General features: G+C 41.9%; 1 protein-coding gene across 13 annotated transcripts in view; it reads left to right on the top strand.

Annotated features, from left to right (window-relative positions):
- The first annotated feature begins 387 nt into the window (after positions 1-387).
- B3GNTL1 (UDP-GlcNAc:betaGal beta-1,3-N-acetylglucosaminyltransferase like 1) overlaps positions 388-17,766 on the top strand; it is a 130,291-nt gene continuing 112,912 nt past the window's right edge. For all 13 annotated transcript variants that reach the window (XM_044938750.1, XM_044938751.1, XM_044938752.1 and 10 more), the window contains exons 1-3: positions 388-499; positions 2,115-2,231; positions 2,332-2,431. In XM_044938750.1, coding sequence (XP_044794685.1) covers positions 437-499; positions 2,115-2,231; positions 2,332-2,431 — 280 coding nt within the window. In that variant the 5' untranslated portion in view covers positions 388-436. The remainder of the gene's footprint in view (positions 500-2,114; positions 2,232-2,331; positions 2,432-17,766) is intronic.

Raw genomic sequence — 17,766 nt, 5'->3', positions numbered from 1 at the left:
TTGCGTTCAACGTTAGTTTGGGTGGTGAAGGTTATGAAGTTGTCACTGACCCAGATGGGTCGGGACGCCCGCGTGACAGCCGGTGCACTCGGGCGCCGCTCAGGCGCCCCGTCCCCCGAGCAGGGAAGCAGTCACCTGCTCTTCATATAGAACCTTTCCATGTCAGATGGCGCAGAGTCTTCCCACCAACCCCACCTCCTGCACAACCCAGGCACTCCAGTAACACAAGTGTCCCTGAGGACAGAGGAGCTGACTAGCTCTTTCGGGAGCCCTCCAGCCCGACTAGACCGCTCCTCTCCACTGCCCGCGGGTCCCCGCTTGATCGGCGTCCCTCTGCGCCAATCGGAGGCGCTCGGCCTCGGTCCCGCCTCCCGGCGAGCCGCCCGCGCAGGCGCTGTAGCCTGAGGTGGGCGGGGCAGCCCGAGGAGCGCGCGCCATGCATGCCAGGGGGTACCCAGCCGCCCGGGCGATCGGCCCGGCTCGCGCCCCCGCCCAAGTGGTAGGTGCCCGGCTGGCGGGGGTGGGGGGTGGGGGGCGCCCCGCCCCTCCCCGGCCCTCCCCGCCCCTCTGCTCCAGTTCAGGTCCCAGTCTCTCAGACTCCCGCTTCCCCTCATCCGCTCCTCACGTCACACCTCGGTCCCCCTCACCTCCATCCCTCGACTCTCCGCCCCTTCTCTCTTTTCACCTCCATCCCTCTTCCCTCCATCCTCTTCTTCTCCGCCCTGCTCCATCCCTCCATCCTTCTCCCCTCCGTCTTCCCGGGTCTCCGTTTCACACACTACCACCACCTCTTCTCTTGGGCAGCCTGTGAGGATTTCCGCCCAAATAAACGTTTAAGCACCAACAGGCCTGCGGACAGAGTAATCCAGGCTCATCTTTGGCAGAGATTCACATTATCTTTTGTATTGTAGATCTTGAGAACAGTAAAAATATTCTGTCCTTTTTTCCTTTAAAAAATAATTCCAAAGTAAATATGTAAGTAAGTTAGGGAGCTACTTTTGTGGATAACATAAATCTAGGAAGGGATAGCACTGTTGAATTAGATCTTCAGAGTAAAGAACTTGCCTTGACAGAACTGTATTTTCAGTACTTTTGTATGTGAGCTTTGCATAACCATATTCAGATTTAGCATTTAAAAATCCTATCTATGTTTTGTATAGATGTATTTGCACATGTGTACGCATATATGCATATGTACACACTCACTTGAATGACCTGTGTTTCTGTTTTCTTGTTTAGAAATATGTCCACTCTTCTTTAAGGTATAAACTCAAGAGTGGGGACTGACTGTAACTTCTATTTTTGTACCCAAAGTCTGTATTGCTTAATGTGGCAGTATACAGAAGATAAATCCTGTAATCAGTTCTTTTGCTGGCACTCAGGTTTCACTGTTTTTACTTTACACACTTCAGAAATGTTTGCTTTATGTGGGCCCTGTGAGAAGAGGACAGTGCCAAACTGTTGTCCTAAACTGAATAGAGCAAAGGAAGAGAGTGCTGGAGGGAGGTTACCTCCCTCTTCCCCAACCCTGTCCCCATACTTTGTTAAACAAAGTATGTGTATATTAGTTGCTCAGTCCTGTCTGACTCTTTGGGACCCCAGGGACTGTAGCCCTCCAGGCTCCTTTGTCTATGGAATTCTCCAGGCAAGAATACTGAAGTGTGGGGGGGGTACTTAAAAGGGTTTCTTTGTTGCAGTTCCTCCAACATCATGGTTTACTGAAAATGCTTATTTCATGAGTGGGTTCAAAGATACACAGATGCTTGTTTCAACCAAAATGATGATGTTTCTGACCACTGATTGGGAACCACATGAATTTGCCATTGAATTGGGAACATTTTTGATGCCTTTCAGATTTTGTTTCCTTTTTAAAAGCAACCAGAAAGACCAATTCAGGGAAATCTAAGACAACAAATCTTGAGAGGAGGCGTAGGCACCTTTTGTTTGTCAGGTGGTACTCTCCCTGGAATCCTTATTCTGGGTTGTTCTGTAAGTCATGTCTTGAGCTTGGAAAATGAGCATTGTGCAGATGGTAATGGGGAAGTAAATTAGAGTCTTGGAAAGAGAATTCAGTTTCCACACTTGTTTCTCAATTCATTTGTTTTGAATTCCAGTCTGTTATCCTCCCGGTCCATGACGCTGAACCGTGGTTGGACGAATGCTTGGGGTCGATTTTGCAGCAGGACTTTGAAGGCTCCATGGAGCTCTCCATTTTTAATGATGCCAGTAAGGTATTTACAAACTTCCTGTTGGTCATTTAGCCTTAGTGTAAGTCACCTCTGACCGTTTGGAGGAAAGTTTCCTGACCTGCCAACCTCCTTGTACTTTCAGGACAAGTCCATGACTATTATCGAAAAATGGAAAAAGAAGCTGGAAGGTTCCGGCATCCTCGTGGTCATCGGAGGGCATGATTCTCCTTCTCCCCGAGGAGGTCAGTAACCGTGTTTAGTTTATTATTCTTATCAACTTATGTACTTAAATAGTTTCCTGTTGTTCAAATCTTGGTGAAAAGTATGCTAAGTAACATTGGAGTGTACCACTTATTAAGGACCCGGTAGGCCTGGCTTTCTTGTGCTTCAGTAAGGATTTGTGTACGACCTCTGCTCATTCTTGTTCTTACTTTTTACTTTGTATTGGGGTATAGCCGATTAACAATGTTGAGATACTTTCAGGTGAAGAGTGAAGGGACTCAGCCATACACATATGTGTATCCATTTTCCGCCATACTCCCTTCCCATCCATGCTGCCACATAACATTGAAACCCTGCTCATTCCTTACTTATTTAGCCTAACAGAAAGCCCTTAAGTGTTTTTATTCCTGGTGTGATTGGTCATTATTGATCATTTCTAATTCTTTTTTTTTTTTTTTGGCTCTACTGGGTCTTTGTTGCTGTGCGTGGACTTTCTCTAGTTGTGACCATCAGGGGCTGCTCTTTGCGGTTCACAGGCTTCTCACTGCAGAGGCTTCACTTGTGGAGTATAGGCTCTAGAGCACACGGGCTTTAGTAACTGTGGTCTGTGGGCCCTAGAGCATGGGCTCAGTAGTTGTGGCCCATGGGCTTAGTTGCCCCTTGGCATGTGGGATCTTCCCAGATCAGGGATAAAACCAGTGTCCCCTGCATTTCTAGGCAGATTCTTAACCACTGAACCATCAGGGGAAAAAAAGTGAAAGTTGCTCAGTTGCCTCCAGCTCTTTTCGACCTCATGGACTGTAGCCCACCAGGTTCCTCTGTCCATGGAGTTCTCCAGGCAAGAACACTGGAGAGGGTAGCCATTCCCTTCTCCAGGGGATCTTCATAAACCCAGGGATTGAACCCAGGTCTCCCGCATTGCGGGCGGACTCTTTACCATCTGAACCACTAGGAAGCCCTGGACCACCAGGGAAGGCCCCTCTAATTCTTAAAATTCTTTTCTTGTGACATTAGATTTGTTTTTGTCCATTTAAAAAACAATATTCTTGAGGAATCAGCTTTTGGTTTCATTGATTGTTTATATGGTTTTTCTTTTTCCTCTTTTGTCTGTTTTCTATTTCCACTCTGAATTGCATTATTTTCTTTTTTTCTGCTTACTTTGGGTTTAATTTATTCTTTTTTGGAATTCTTAAGGTGAAAGCTGAGGTCACTGGTTTGAGACCTTTCTCATTTTCCAAAACAGATATTTAGTGATATAAACTGCCCCCTAAGTATCGCATTAACATCCCACAAATTCTGATATATTGTGTTTTAATTTTCATTCAGCTGCAAAATACCTTCTAATTGCTTCCTTTGATTTTTTATTTGATTTATGGATTATTTGAAGTAGAGTATTTAGTTTCCAAATATTTGAGGGATTTTCCAGATATCTTTATGTTATTTATTTCTTATTTTAATTCCTCTGACGTAAGAGAACATACTTTTTTGATGTGAATCTTTTAAGTTTAGTAAGATTTACTTTACAGTCCAGGATAAGGCCTATCTCGGCAAATGTTCTGCGTGCACTTGAGAAGGTTGTGTATTTGCTGGTGTTGGGTGGAGTTCTCTGTAAACACAAATCCAGTTGAACACAGTCTTGTTTAAATCTTCTGTATCCTTGCTGATGCAAGGTCTGCTTGTTTTATCAGTTACCGAGAGGGGGTATTGAAATCTCCACCTCTAATTGTAGATTTATTATTCTTTCTTGCTGTTCTATCATTTTTGGCTTTATGCATTTTAAATTTTACGCTGTTAAAATTTGAGACTGTTGTGAAGAATTGACCCCTTCATCATTATGAATAGCCCTCCTAATCTCTGGTAATGTTCTTTGCTCTGAAATGTACTTTGTTTGCTATTAATTTAACTGCTCTGGCTTTATTTTGACTAGTGTTAGCATAGTGTATCTTTTCCATCATTTTTTCCCTTAACGCATTCCTGTCTTTATATTTAAAGGATGCCCCCTTCGTTAGAGATTCTTGTAGGGGCTTCCCAGGTGGCGCTAGTGGTAAAGAACCTGCCTGCTAATGTCGGAGATTTTAGAGCCATGAGTTCGATCCCTGGGTCAGGAAGATCCCCTAGAGGAGGGCATGGCAATGCACTCCAGTATTCTTGCCTGGAGAATCCCATGGCCAGAGGAGCCTGGTAGGCTACAGTCCATAGGGTCACAAAGAGTCGGGCATGACTGAAGCGACTTAGCATACACGCACACGTAGACCGCATATGATCATGCTTTTTAAATCCAGTCTGACAATCTCTGCCTTTTAACTGGGATGTTTACATTAGATACATGTACTGTGATTATTGATGTGGTTAGATCTGAGTCTCTCTTCTTGCTATTATTTTGTTAGTCATATCTATTCTTCACTCCATTTTCCTCTTTTTTTGTCATTGTTTGGGTTGATCAGATATCTTTTATAACAGTGTTATTGAAATATAATTTATACACCACGTAAGTCACCCATCAAAATGTATAATCAAGTTGTTTCTAAGTAGGTTCCCAGATGTGTGCACCCACCACCACAGTCGATTTCAGAACATTTTCATCACCTCAGAAAGGAGCCCTGCATCCTTTAGTTGTCACCCATGCCCTATCCCTCCCAGTTCCGTGCAACCATGGACTTACTTTCTGTTTATAGATTTGCCTATTTTGGACATTTCAGATAAACTGAATCATGTAATACTTGTTATTTTTGTGACAGGTTTCTTTCATTTTTCAGTGTTTTTAAGGTTTATGTTGAGGCATATATTAGTACTTCATTCCTTTTTATGAGAGAATAGTATTTAATGGTATAGGTGTACCACATTTTGTTTATCCATTCACCAGTTGAGGCACATTTGGGTTGGTCTACTTTTAGGCTGTTGTGAAGCATGCTAGTGTAAACATTTGTGTATAAATTTTTGTTTGAACACAGGTTTTCAGTTTCTTTGGGTATATACCTTGTAGTTGTATTGCTGAGTCATACTGTAATTCTTTGCTTTAACACACTGAGGAACTGCTGAACTATTCTCCACATCAGCTGCACCATTTTACAGTGCCACCAGCCACGTATGAAGGTTCCAGTTTCTCCACATCCTCATAAACACTTCTTATTTTCTGGGTTTATTTTTGTTATGGCCATCCTAGTGGGTATGAAATGGTTTCTCATCTCATTGTAGTTTTTATTTGCTTTTCCCTTCTGACTAATGATATGGAACCTCTTCTTGTGTTTGTGTTGGCCATTTGTGTATCGTCTTTGGAGAAATGTCTATTCAAGTCATTTTAAAATTTGATTGTTTTTTTCTTGTTGAGCTACAAGTTCTTTACATATTCTGGATACTAGACTCTTATCAGATATATGATTTGCAGATATTTTCTTTGGGTTGGGCTGTCTTTGGGTTGTCTTCTCATTCTGAGAATATCCTTTGATGCACAAAAATTATAATTTTGATGAAATCCAATTTATTTTTGTTGTCATTACGTGTACCTTTGGTGTCATATCTAAAAACTCATTGCCAAATCAAAGTCATGAAGATTTATTCCTTTGTTTTTTTCAAAGAATTTTATAATTTGAGCTTTTCTATGTAGGTCTTTGTTCCATTTTGAGTTCATTTTTTATGTAGTGTAAAGTAAGTATAACTTCATTCCTTTGCATGTAGGTGTTGAGCGGTTCTGACAGTATTTGTTTCAGACTATTCTTTCTTCATCGAAAGTCTTGGTACCCTTTTGAAAATCAGTTCAGTTCAGTTGCTCAGTCATGTCCGACTCTTTGCAACCCCATGGACTGCAGCATGCCAGGCTTCCCTGTCCTTCGTCAACTCCTGGAGCTTACCCAAACTCATGTCCATGATGAGTTGGTGATGTCATCCAACCATCTCATTCTCTGTCATTCTCTTCTCCTCTTGTCTTCAATCTTTCCCAGCATCAGGGTCTTTTCAGATGAGTCAGTTCTTTGCATCAGGTGGTCAAAGTATTGGAGTTTCTACTTCAGCATCAGTCCTTCCAATGAATATTCAGGACTGATTTCCTTTACGGTTGACTGGTTGGATCTCCTTGCAGTCCAAGGGACTCTCAAGAGTCTTCTCCAACAGCACAGTTCAAAAGCATCAATTCTTCAGCACTCAGCTTTCTTTATAGTCCAACTCTCACATCCATGCATGACTATTGGAAAAAATGTAGCTTTTACTAGATGGACCTTTGTTGGCAAAGTAATGTCTCTGCTTTTTAATATACTCTCTAGGTTGGTCATAACTTTTCTTCCAAGGAGCAAGCGTCTTTTAATTTCATGGCTGCAGTCACCATCTGCAGTGATTTTGGAGCCCAGAAAAATAGTCTGTCACTGTTTCCATTGTTTCCCCATCTATTTGCCTTGAAGTCATGGGACCAGATGCCATGATCTTAGTTTTCTGAATGTTGAGTTTTAAGCCAACTTTTTACTCTCCTCTTTCACTTTCATCAAGAGGCTCTTTAGTTCTTTGAAAATTAGTTGCTGGAAATGAATGCCGTTTCTGGACTCTAAAGCCAGTAAGTATCACACTGCTTTGATTACTATAGCTTTGTGATAGGTTTTGATATTGGGAGGTATGAGTCTTTCAACTTTGTTTTCCTTTCTCAAAATTGTTTTACAATTTCATATGGACTTTGGGTGGACTTCTCTGGTGGCACTAGTCGTGAAGAACTCACCTGCCAATGCAGGAGACACGAGTTCGATCTCTGGATCATGAAGATTACCTGGAGGATGGCATGACAACCCACTCCAGTGTTCTTGCCTGGAGAATCCCATGGACAGAGGAGCCTGGCGGGTTACAGTCCATAGGGTCACAAAGAACTGGACACAACTGGAGTGAGTTAGCATGCACACATCCATGAACCTTAGGATCAGTTTTTCCATGTTTTTGAGAAGGACCATTAGAATTTTGATGGGGGATGGCTTTGAATCTGTAGATCTATTTGGTTTGTATTATCACTTTGGAGCAGGAAATGGCAACCCACTCCAGTACTCCTGCCTGGAAAATTCCATGGATGGAGGAGCCTGGTTAGCTATAGTCCATGGGGTCGCAAAGAGTCGGACATGACTGAGCGACTTCCCTTTCTTTCTTTCTGTAGTTCCTTTTGGAGAAGGAAATGGCAACCCACTCCAGTGTTCTTGCCTGGAGAATCCCATGGATGGAGGGGCCTGGTGGGCTACAGTCTGCTGCTGCCGCCAAGTCACTTCAGTCGTGTCCGACTCTGTTCGACCCCATGGACTGCAGCCTACCAGGCTTCTCTGTCCATGGGATTCTGCAGGCAAGAACACTGGAGTGCGTTGCCATTTCCTTCTCCAGGGCTACAGTCTATGGGGTTGCAAGGAGTTGGACACGACTAAGCAACTAACACACATCACTTTAACAGTAGTAAGACTTCCAGTTCGTGAACGCAAGAGTGTCTTTCCTTAGGTCTTCTTCGGTTTCTTTTATCAATGTTTTGTAACTTTCAAGGTACAAGTATTTCACCTCTTTCTTCAGCATTTGTTTTTTCATTGATCTTGTGAATGGAATTGTCTTTTTAATTTCCTTCTCAGATTGTTCATTGTTAGTGTAAAGGGAAATTGATTATCCTGCGTGTTGATCTTGTATCCTGAAATTTTGCTGTACTTGTTTATTAGCTCTAGAAGTTACTTTGTGTGTGAATTTTTAGGATTTTCTATACTTAAGAACATGTCATCTGCAACTGAAATAGTTTTACTTCTTCCTTTTTAATTGGATGGCTTATTTCTTTTTCTTGCCTAATTGCTCCAGCTAGAACTTGCAGTGTTTAGTAAGAATGGGAAAAGGAGACATCCTTGTCTTGACCCTGATCTTAGGAGGAAAGTTTGTGGTGTTTCACCTTTGAGTATAATGTTAGCAGTGGATTTTTATAAATACGGATTTATAATCATGCTAAGGAAGTTACCTTCAATTGCTAGTTTGTTGACTGTGTTTTTCTTAATCATGAAAGATTTTGTCCATCCTTTTTTCTATATCAGTTGAGATGATCATATAGGTTTTTTTCCTTCAATTCTATGAACGTGATATGTTAACATTGATTGATTTTATATGATGAACTACCCTTGCATTACTGGAATAAATCCCACTGGGTCATAGTGTATAATCTTTCTAATATGCTGCTAGATTTAGTTTGCTAGTATTTTGTTGAAGAGTTCTGTAAAGATTCATAAGGGATATTGGTACATAGTTTTCTTTTCTTTGGATGTATCTGCCTGGCTATAGAATCAAAGTAAGCTGGCTTCATAGAATGAGTTAAGAAGTGTTTTCTTTTCTTCTTCTTTTTTATTTTTGGATGAGTTTGAGAAGGATTGTTGTTAATTCTCTAAATGTTTTGTAGAATTCATTAGTGAAAACATCTGATCCTAGCCTTTTTGTTGGGGGATTTTGATTACTGATTCAGCCTCTGTTTTTGTTATAGGTTTGTTCAGATATTTTATTTCTTCTTGAGTTAGTTTTGGTAGTGTGTTTATAGAAATTTGTCCTTTTCATCTAAGTTTCTAATTTGTTGGCATGTAGTTGTTCATAGTATTCAATTATAATCTTTTTAGGCGTCTGTTAAGTTTAGTAGTAATGTGCACACCTTTTTTTTGGGCTGTGCTTCACAGCTTGTGGGATCAAACCCACACCCCCTGCAGTGGAAGTGCAGAGTCAACCGCTGGGCTGCCAGGGAAGTCCCCCCCGCTTTCATTTTTAACTTTAGTGATTTGAAGCATCTTTGTTCTTAGTGTCGCTAAAGATTTGTCAATGTTGTTGATCTTTTCAAAGAACCAACTTTTGCTTTCATTGAGTCTCACTTTTTTTTTTTTCTAAGTCTCTATTTCGTTTTGTCTCTGCTCTGAACCTTTTATTGTTTCTTTCCTTCTTGCTAGCTGTTTGTTTAGTTTGTTCTTCTTTTTCTAGTTCCTTAAGGTGTAAAGTTAGGTTGTTGATTTGAGATCTCTTATGTAGACATTTATAGCTATAAATTTCCCTCTGAGCACTGATTTTGCAGCCTTCTGTAAGTTTTGGTGTGCTGTATTTTTATTCTGGGGCTTCTCTGGCAGCTCAGCTGGTAAAGAATCCATCTGCAGTGCAGGAGACCTTGGTTTGATTCCTGGGTTGAGAAGATCCCCTGGAGAAGGGATAGGATACCCACTCCAGTATTCTTGGGCTTTCCTGGTGGCTCAGACAGTAAAGAGTCCATCTGCGATGCGGGAGACCTGGGTTCGATCCCTGGGTGGGGAAGATCCCCTGGAGGAGGGCATGGCAACCCACTCCAGTATTCTTGCCTGGAGAATCCTCATGGACAGAGGAGCCTGGTGGCCTACAGTCCATGGGGTCACAAAGAGTCAGACACGACTGAAGCAACCAAATACAGTGCGTTAGGTCTTTGAGCATGTGTATAATGGTTGCTTTGAGGTCTTTGTTAAATCAAACACATGATGCTCTCACTGGAAGTTCCTGTGCCTTCTTTTTCTTTGGTGTCTGGGTCTTGCTTTCTTGTTTCTTCACATGTCTCCTAATTTTGTTAGAAACTGGACATAGTAGATAACATGTCCCAGGTTGTGGTTTCCCCTCCGTCTAGGGTTGTTACTCTTATTGACTTGTTTGCTTGTAAAGTGACTGCTTGGATAGTTTTAGTAAAGTCCGCTCCCCTGTGGCTGCAGTGTGAAACCTCTAATGCTCTGTCTCAGGAGTGCCATGCCAGGCGTGCCCATAGTCATCCTGAGGGGGCAGCAGGGCTGGCCTCTCTTTCCCTGACCACACCCAGCTGTCAAGCTCCACTGATTGCTGACTGCTTTACTGTTTTCAGCAATACCTAGGGGCATAAGAATGATTCAAGTGAATTCAAGCTCCTTCAAAGGAATAGTTCTTGAGGTCAGTGTTTGAAGTTTGTTCTGACACCGGGAGGGCTCTTCCCAGCTGTCTCTTACCAGTTTATGTTTGACAAACTAGTCGTCGCACAGCTTAACCTGTGTTGTTGATGAATCTATCCGTCGCTCTTTGGAAGAAAAGCTGTGATTTCCTCTTCCAGCTGCCTTTACTTCTGTTTTGAGTGTACCCTAGGGCTTAACCTTGACACTCTATTGCAAGTGAAGTAGGGGAAGGGCAGCAACCCTTTATCTCTCTTCATATGAAGCCCCTACCCCACAAGCCAGGGCAAGGGCATTTGGGTCCTCAGTTTTCTTGGTGATACCACACCCAAGGTAGACAGAGCATCCAGTGCAGCATGAGGGCTGGTGGGAAAAGGAGGTCCCACTTTTCGACTGCACTTGCCTGGGCCTCACCCTCAGCAACAGGTACCTGGGGTCAGGACGAGAAATGTCGATGCCCGATCTCTTCCAGGAAAACAGCTTTTGACAGGCCAAGCAGAAGAGGGAAGCTTGTATTTTTGGCTATATCTGTCTAGGGTGGGTTTCCGCCTTAGGGGGAGGGAAGTAGCAGATCTCAGGTCAAATATCTTGTTGTTGTTGTTCAGTCGCTCAGTTGTGTCCAACTCTTTGCAACCCGATGAACTGTAGCGTGGGCTGCAGCCAGACTTCTCTGTCCTTCACCATCTTTTGGAGTTTGTTCAAACCCATGCCCATTGTCGTCAGTGATGGCATCCAATCATCTCATCCTCTAACGCCCTCTTCCTGCCTTCAATCTTTCCCAGGATTCAGGCTCCTTTCCAGTAAGTCGGCTCTTTGCATCATGTGGCCAAAGTATTAGAGCTTCAGCTTCAGCATCAGTCCTTCCAGTGAATATTCAGGGTTGATTTCCTTTAGGATTGACTGTTTTGATCTCCTTGCAGTCCTAGAGACTCTCAAGAGTCTTCTCTAGCACCACAGTTCGAAAGCATCAATTCTTTGGCACTCAGCTTTCTTTATAGTCCAACTCTCACATCCATGCATGACTACTGGAAAAACCATAGTTTTGACTAGATGGACTTTTGTTGGCAAAGTGATGTCTCTGCTTTTTAACACGTTGTTTAGGTTGGTCATAGCTTTTCTTCCAAAGAGCAAGCATCTTTTAATTTCATGGTTGAAGTCACCATCCACAGAGATTTTGGAGCCCAAGAAAATAAAGCCTGTCACTGTTTCCCCATCTATTTGCCATGAAGTGGTGGGACTGGATGCCACCATATTTGTTTTTTGAATGTTGAGTTTTTAAGCCAGCTTTTTCACTCTCCTCTTTTACCTTTATCAACAGGCTGTTTAGTTCCTGTTCCCTTTCTGCCATAAGGGTAGTGTCATCTGCATATCTGAGGTTTTTGATATTACTATTACTGAGTTTTAGTAGATTTTCTTGAATAAATTTTTTTTCCATTTGTTTGGTGCCCTTAGGGCCATTTCCAGAGACTGTAAATGGTTGGGTTTTTAAAAATAAGTTTCACCGGTTTTGCTGGCAAGCAGCTGTGGAGCTCTGGTTACTATCATACCAGCTCCAATAAAAATTCCTTATGGTTCTTCTTCATCTTCTTTGTTGGCTTATTAGTTACAGTTCCCTTTTTTGCTATTTTAATGATTGATTTGAGTTTATAGTATATACAACTTAGCAAGTTCAATCCCTCAAATGTGTGTAGAACTTCATGTATAGTGTGAGCACTGGACAGTGCACGTCCGTTTCTCCCTTTCTACCTTTTTTGGGGGCTGTTGTCATGCATTCTACTTTTACATGTGCTGTAGACCCCACAAATGCTGGTATTAACTTAGTTTAAGCAGTCAATCATCTTTTTAAGGAATTGAAATAATAAGAAAGAAAATTACTCATTTACTCATATAATTATGGTTTTCAGTGCTCTTCATTTCTTTGAATAGAACCAGATGCCCATCTGCTTGTCCTTCTGCCTGAAGGACTTTTCAAAACATTTCTTGCAGTGATGGTCTGTTGACAATGAATTCTTACACCTTTCGTATGTCTTTATCTGGTGCATTTGAGTGTTGGCTGGTGAATCCTGTGATGAAGAAATTTCATCACAAGCTTTATTATCCTTCCTTTAGTCCCTGAGAAGGAAATGGCGGCCCACTCCAGTACTCTTGCCTGGCAAATCCCATGGATGGAGGAGCGTGGTAGGCTGCAGTCCATGGGGTCGCAAAGAGTCAGACTTGACTGAGCGACTTCACTTCTGCCCCCAGAGCCCTTCCCCATTCAGGTGAGCCTGTCTCTTAGGTAACCTGCCTGTACTGCTTTTGTCTTCCTCCCTTTTCTTCCCTTCCATCTTACTCTGTTCCTTTTCAGAGTGGACGGGGAGAAGAGAAGGGGAGGCCTTAGGTGGCTGGTCTTGTGTATTTGTGGGAGCAGCTTCTCCCATCCTGTGCTGCCTCCTGAACCTGCAGTTCTTGTGCTTCGCAGAGATGGAGTGACGGGTGGGCAGTCAGCTCACCAAACAGCAGTGGGTGGAGGAAAGACCACAGTGCAGAAGTTCTTGCCAAGCAAGGCCCCGAATTGTGGTGCTGGGTTTCCTTCCACACCGGCGTCCGACCTCTTTCTGTCTCCTCTTGAGGCTCCTACAGTTTTTCAGTTGGGTGTTCAGAGCCTTGTGATCTCTTGATCCAAGTGTTGACTTGGGTAGAGAGGGAAGACTCCCAGTTTCTTTGGTTCCCTGTCATATCCAATGCCAACAGTTTATCACATTATCTTGGATTTTCTAGTTAGGCAATCTAATCCTGAATAAATATTTTAATTTTGTTTCTTTATTTCTAATTTATTCTTTATTTTCATAAGTAGTATTGGGGTAGGAAGTCTAGAAGAACAATGTGGGATCACATTAACTAGTCCTTTCATTGTGCTGGCTTAGTGGAAATGTGTGTAGTGTTTCTGTGTTACAAGCATGATACTTACTATTGCTTTCTGATAGATACTTTTATCAGGTACCTTGAGATCTCTAATTTAGTAAGCCTTCAGAAAATGAGGTGTGAGTATAGAATTTAATTAAATGTCTTTTAGATATCTGTTAAGGTGATTGTTTTTTTCTTTCCTCCTAACATTTTTATTGTGGTAAATTACATTAGTATTTTTCTTAATAATGAATCACTCTTACAGTGCCAAAATTAATCAACAGTGACAGTATAGTGTTTTTATGCAATGAAATTGATCAGCTTTCTTAAGGATTTTTACATCTGTGTACATAGAGAACATTGGTTTGTAGTTTTCTTGTGTGAGTTACATGTCTGGCTCCATCTGGGGCTTGATAATGTAGCTTCGTAAGAGCAACGACTGCATAGAACATTTCAGTCCCCCTTTGTTTCAACCTCCCCAGTAAACTAGCTTCCAGCCTGCATTTAGATGGCAGGAAAACCATTTACTTATTTTCACGAATAAATGTCTGCTTTGACTAATTGCAGATATTTTTAAAATAAAGAAAATGTGGTTTAAAAAAAAAGTAGATGTATAGGAAAGTCTGCAATGAAATGTAAAAGCCCCACGCCCTGGGAGCAGCCAGTGTGTTTTAGTTCCTACTGGATTTATTTAACTCACAGAATCAGTTGATACTTGCTATGAAAGAGGAAACATTTAACCCACTGAAGGGACTTCACACTTCCCTTTCTCTTTTTTCCTCCCTCAGAGTTTTAGTTTGTTGTATTTATATTGTCAGCGTTTATAATCTTCACATTCTGTTCTGTAACTCTTGTTGTTTTATATACTTGATTAATAAGTTGATTCCAACAGCTTAAACCTTGTGAAAACAGCAGTAGTGGTTTTTAAAATAAGTGACTGTTCTTCACTGCAGACTACCTAGCGGATTAGACTTGGAAGAGGAACTGAAATGAATCTGCTGCTAACCCCGTGCTGCACACTGAGGGGATTCCCAGGTGCCAAGATCTATGGAGCCTTTAAAAAATCTTCTGCTTTATTCCCTTCTATTTATATGCACGTGCCACTGTTTGTTTTTTTCCCTTTGCTTTTTATTTAGTTTTCTTTTTAATATGTTCCTTTTCATTTCTCTGGAATACTTCTTCAAGTAGTTTTTCCATATCTGGTATGTGGATGGTAAAATATTCAGGGTATTTACATGTCTGAAAATGTCTTTATTTTGTACTATGGTTATTTGACAGTTTAGCTGTGTATAAAATTCTAGGTGGAAAATATTTTTCCTCAGAATTTTGGAGTAATTGCCTCATTATCTTCTGGTGTCCGCTGATTCTAGTAAGACATCTTATGTCAGTCTGATTCTTATTATTTTAAAGATATCTTTTCTGAAAGTATGTAAGATTTTTCTTTATGTTTTGAGTTTTGAAATTTCATGAAGCTGGGTCAAGATGTGGTAGTTTCTTCATTTACCCTCGTTTCTATACAGAATGATTAGCTTTGCATTCTTAGCCTTAATTGTAATCTATTGTGCTTCCAGTAGTTTGACTTTACAATTTTCATGTAAAACTTGAGAATAAGTTTATATGCCTGCACAGACTGCTAGAACTGAAGGTGGAGGCAGGACAGATGATAAGACTGGCTGGTGGACAGGTTCCTATAAGTTTTAGGAGTCATGTCTTTCTTTAATTTTGGCTGCATGTTAGAATAGTCTAGCGGGCTTTAGGAAACCTGATGCCCAAGTCCTACGCTAAGATTTTCTTGTGTAATTTGTCTGGGGTACAAACATAGCAGGGGATTTGTAAAGAATCTTCCCAAGAGATACTGAGGTGCATCCACTCCTTTAAAACCCTCAGCAATGTGCAGCTTCACTCTATGGTGGGCTTGGTCCTGAGGGAGTCTTGTTAGCTCCTGACACAGCTGAAGATTTGGGGTCCTCCTGGAATACGCCTCAGATGAGATCCAAGGGGGTGTTCGCTTTGAGATCCTGTTCGGATCCAGTGGGTGACTTGCCAACACACAGGCTCGCCGCTGCTCAGATCCTTTCCCAGTGAGGGGGTCAGTAGGGTTTGGGTTAAGACTGGAGCATTCAGGATAGTTCTCAGGGGAAAGGTGTGAGTGGGAGAGATAGTCCTGCTCTCTCTACACCTCTTGTCCTGTAAGCCCCCTTCTCATCTTCCTGCTTTCTCTCTGGTCCTTTATTCCAGCGCTGGGTGGTCAGGGGACCATGTCACTTTCACTTGATGATTCTTGCTTGTGCCCCTTGCAAGTTCACGTGGTTCTTGCCTGAGTTCTGGGAGGACTGTGTTGCTACCCCTGGGGGACTTGCTGATTTACCTGGAGTTCATCCCCCACCCCCGAGTTGAGCTCTCTGGGGCCTGCCCTCTAACGGGTTTAAACATCCCTGAACACTAGCTCTTAAGGAATATGGTGTACTGTTCTGTGAAGGCGCTTATCCTCCCACCGAGGGCAACCAGGACGAGTGCCCTTTGCTTTGCCTTTTGTAGCTTCCAGCCAGTATTTTTGTTTTTGTTTCTTGGCGGAGGGGGACAAGTAAAGGGTGAATGTTGGTGAAGGTGAGTTAAGAAACAGTTGGACTTTTGCGAATGAAACAAACTTCTCTCCCAAAATATGCTCCCCTGCCCTGCCTCGTGTTCCTCACAAATAGCAGCCAGTGCCCTCTACCTAGGAAAGCAGAAAACTGTAGAAAATATTTTAGAAAAAAATTAAAAATCAGAAATAATTTAAAAATCTTGGTCCTTTAAAAGAAGAAAGCTCTTTTTTTTTTTTCCTCCTTTTAGAAGGTTCATATGGAAAGACTGTGTTGTTTGACGTTGCACAGTGACCCCATGCAGAGGTGCCTTTTGGTGGGTGAGGGCTCCATGGTTGGGTCCACCGCACCCAACCTATGCCTTGATTTCCTTCTTTGTGAACAAGCCGTATCAGTAGTGCCCAGGTGGGTGTTGGCAGGGCATAGGACAAGCTGATGGGAGCAGGCTTCCAGAAGAGGCCGCATGTGATGGGCCCTCAAGAAGTCTAGCAGCTGTTCTGTTATTGTCTTCTTCCTCCTCCTCCTCTTCATCACCTTGTGCACATTTTTAATATATCCCCCCAAATATTTCTTGTTTTCATTATCTTTAGTCTGTTAGAAATTGTTTATAAATCAGTTATTGTGGAACATCTGTTTCAACTTCCTTCTGAAACCTGCCAAAGAATTGATACTTTTGAACTGTGGTGTTGGAGAAGACTCTTGAGAGTCTCTTGGACTACAAGGAGATCCAGCCAGTCAATCCTAAAGGAAATCAGTCCTGAATCTTCACTGATGCTGAAGCTGAAGCTCCAGTGCTTTGGCCACCTGATGCAAAGAGCTGACTCACTGGAAAAGACCCTGCTGCTGGGAAGGATAGAAGGGAGGAGGAGAAGGGGATGACAGAGAATGAGATGGTTGGATGGCATCACCGATTCAACGGATGTGAGTTTGAGCAAGCTCTGGGAGATGGTGAAGGACAGGGAAGCCTGGCGTGCTGCAGTCCATGGGATGGCAGAGTCAGACACGACTGAGCGACTGAACAGCAACAACTATGAACAACCTTTGAAGATTTTTTAAAATCAGGATGTTTTGTATCTTCCATAGTGGAATGAGAGTAAATTAAAGGCATTTTGATGACACCTGTGATTGGTTGTATAATCTCTACTTTAAAAGCAAGTTTTATTTTTTTTAAAAAAGCAAGTTTTATCTTTCATAAAATGCTTTTTATAGAGTAGATATAACTTGAGCCACATCACCTTTGTATGTTTTCTATCAATAACAAAAAAGTAAATTGTAATATTGTGAAGAAATGATTCTGCTGTCTCTTTGAGGTTGGATAAGGCGAATTCGTGGGAATCCTGTGTTACACATTAATAAAATGGAGTTAATTTGATTATGTCTGAAAGGACACATTTTCCAATAATAATATTTTCTTAAATAGGCAATGTTATATCGACTATTGGATACTGTAGCTCCAAAGTATCTATTTTTAGAAGTGTTGGGTATTTAAATTGGGTTAAGATTCATTTACTATTATTTCATATCATAATAAAGCAAAACATTTCTTAATAATGTGATCACTTGCTAAAATTGAAGTAAAACACAATCCCACCCTCTTCTCTCCAAGAGTAAGGAATGTTAATATCGCACCGAGGCGGGAGTTTTTCCTGCTGTGACCATGACAACCGACTCCCCTCACAAAGGGATAGGCCTCCCCAAACATCAGGCCCTGGCACAAACATTTGACTTTTCAAGGCAATAATATTAAAGCAAATTCCTTATCTTTGCCAAACACAAGACTCATCGTGAGAAACTTTCAGCTTCCTTGGTAGATGCGTTTTCCTTCATTACCCAAATTCTTGGGGTCAGTTTTTCCCCTTCTAAAACCCAACACCAATAAAACCACTTTCTTGCTGATTTCCAAGTGATTATGAAAAGTCTCTTCCCGTTTTTTTTCGTTTTGATTCCATGCGCGCTCTCTCTAGGCCTGCCTTGCTTTGCAGTGACGATGGA

Source organism: Bubalus bubalis, chromosome 3 (genome assembly GCF_019923935.1).
Source record: "Bubalus bubalis isolate 160015118507 breed Murrah chromosome 3, NDDB_SH_1, whole genome shotgun sequence".
Lineage (NCBI taxonomy): Eukaryota > Metazoa > Chordata > Mammalia > Artiodactyla > Bovidae > Bubalus > Bubalus bubalis.
This window is presented reverse-complemented; position numbering and strand designations above follow the sequence as displayed.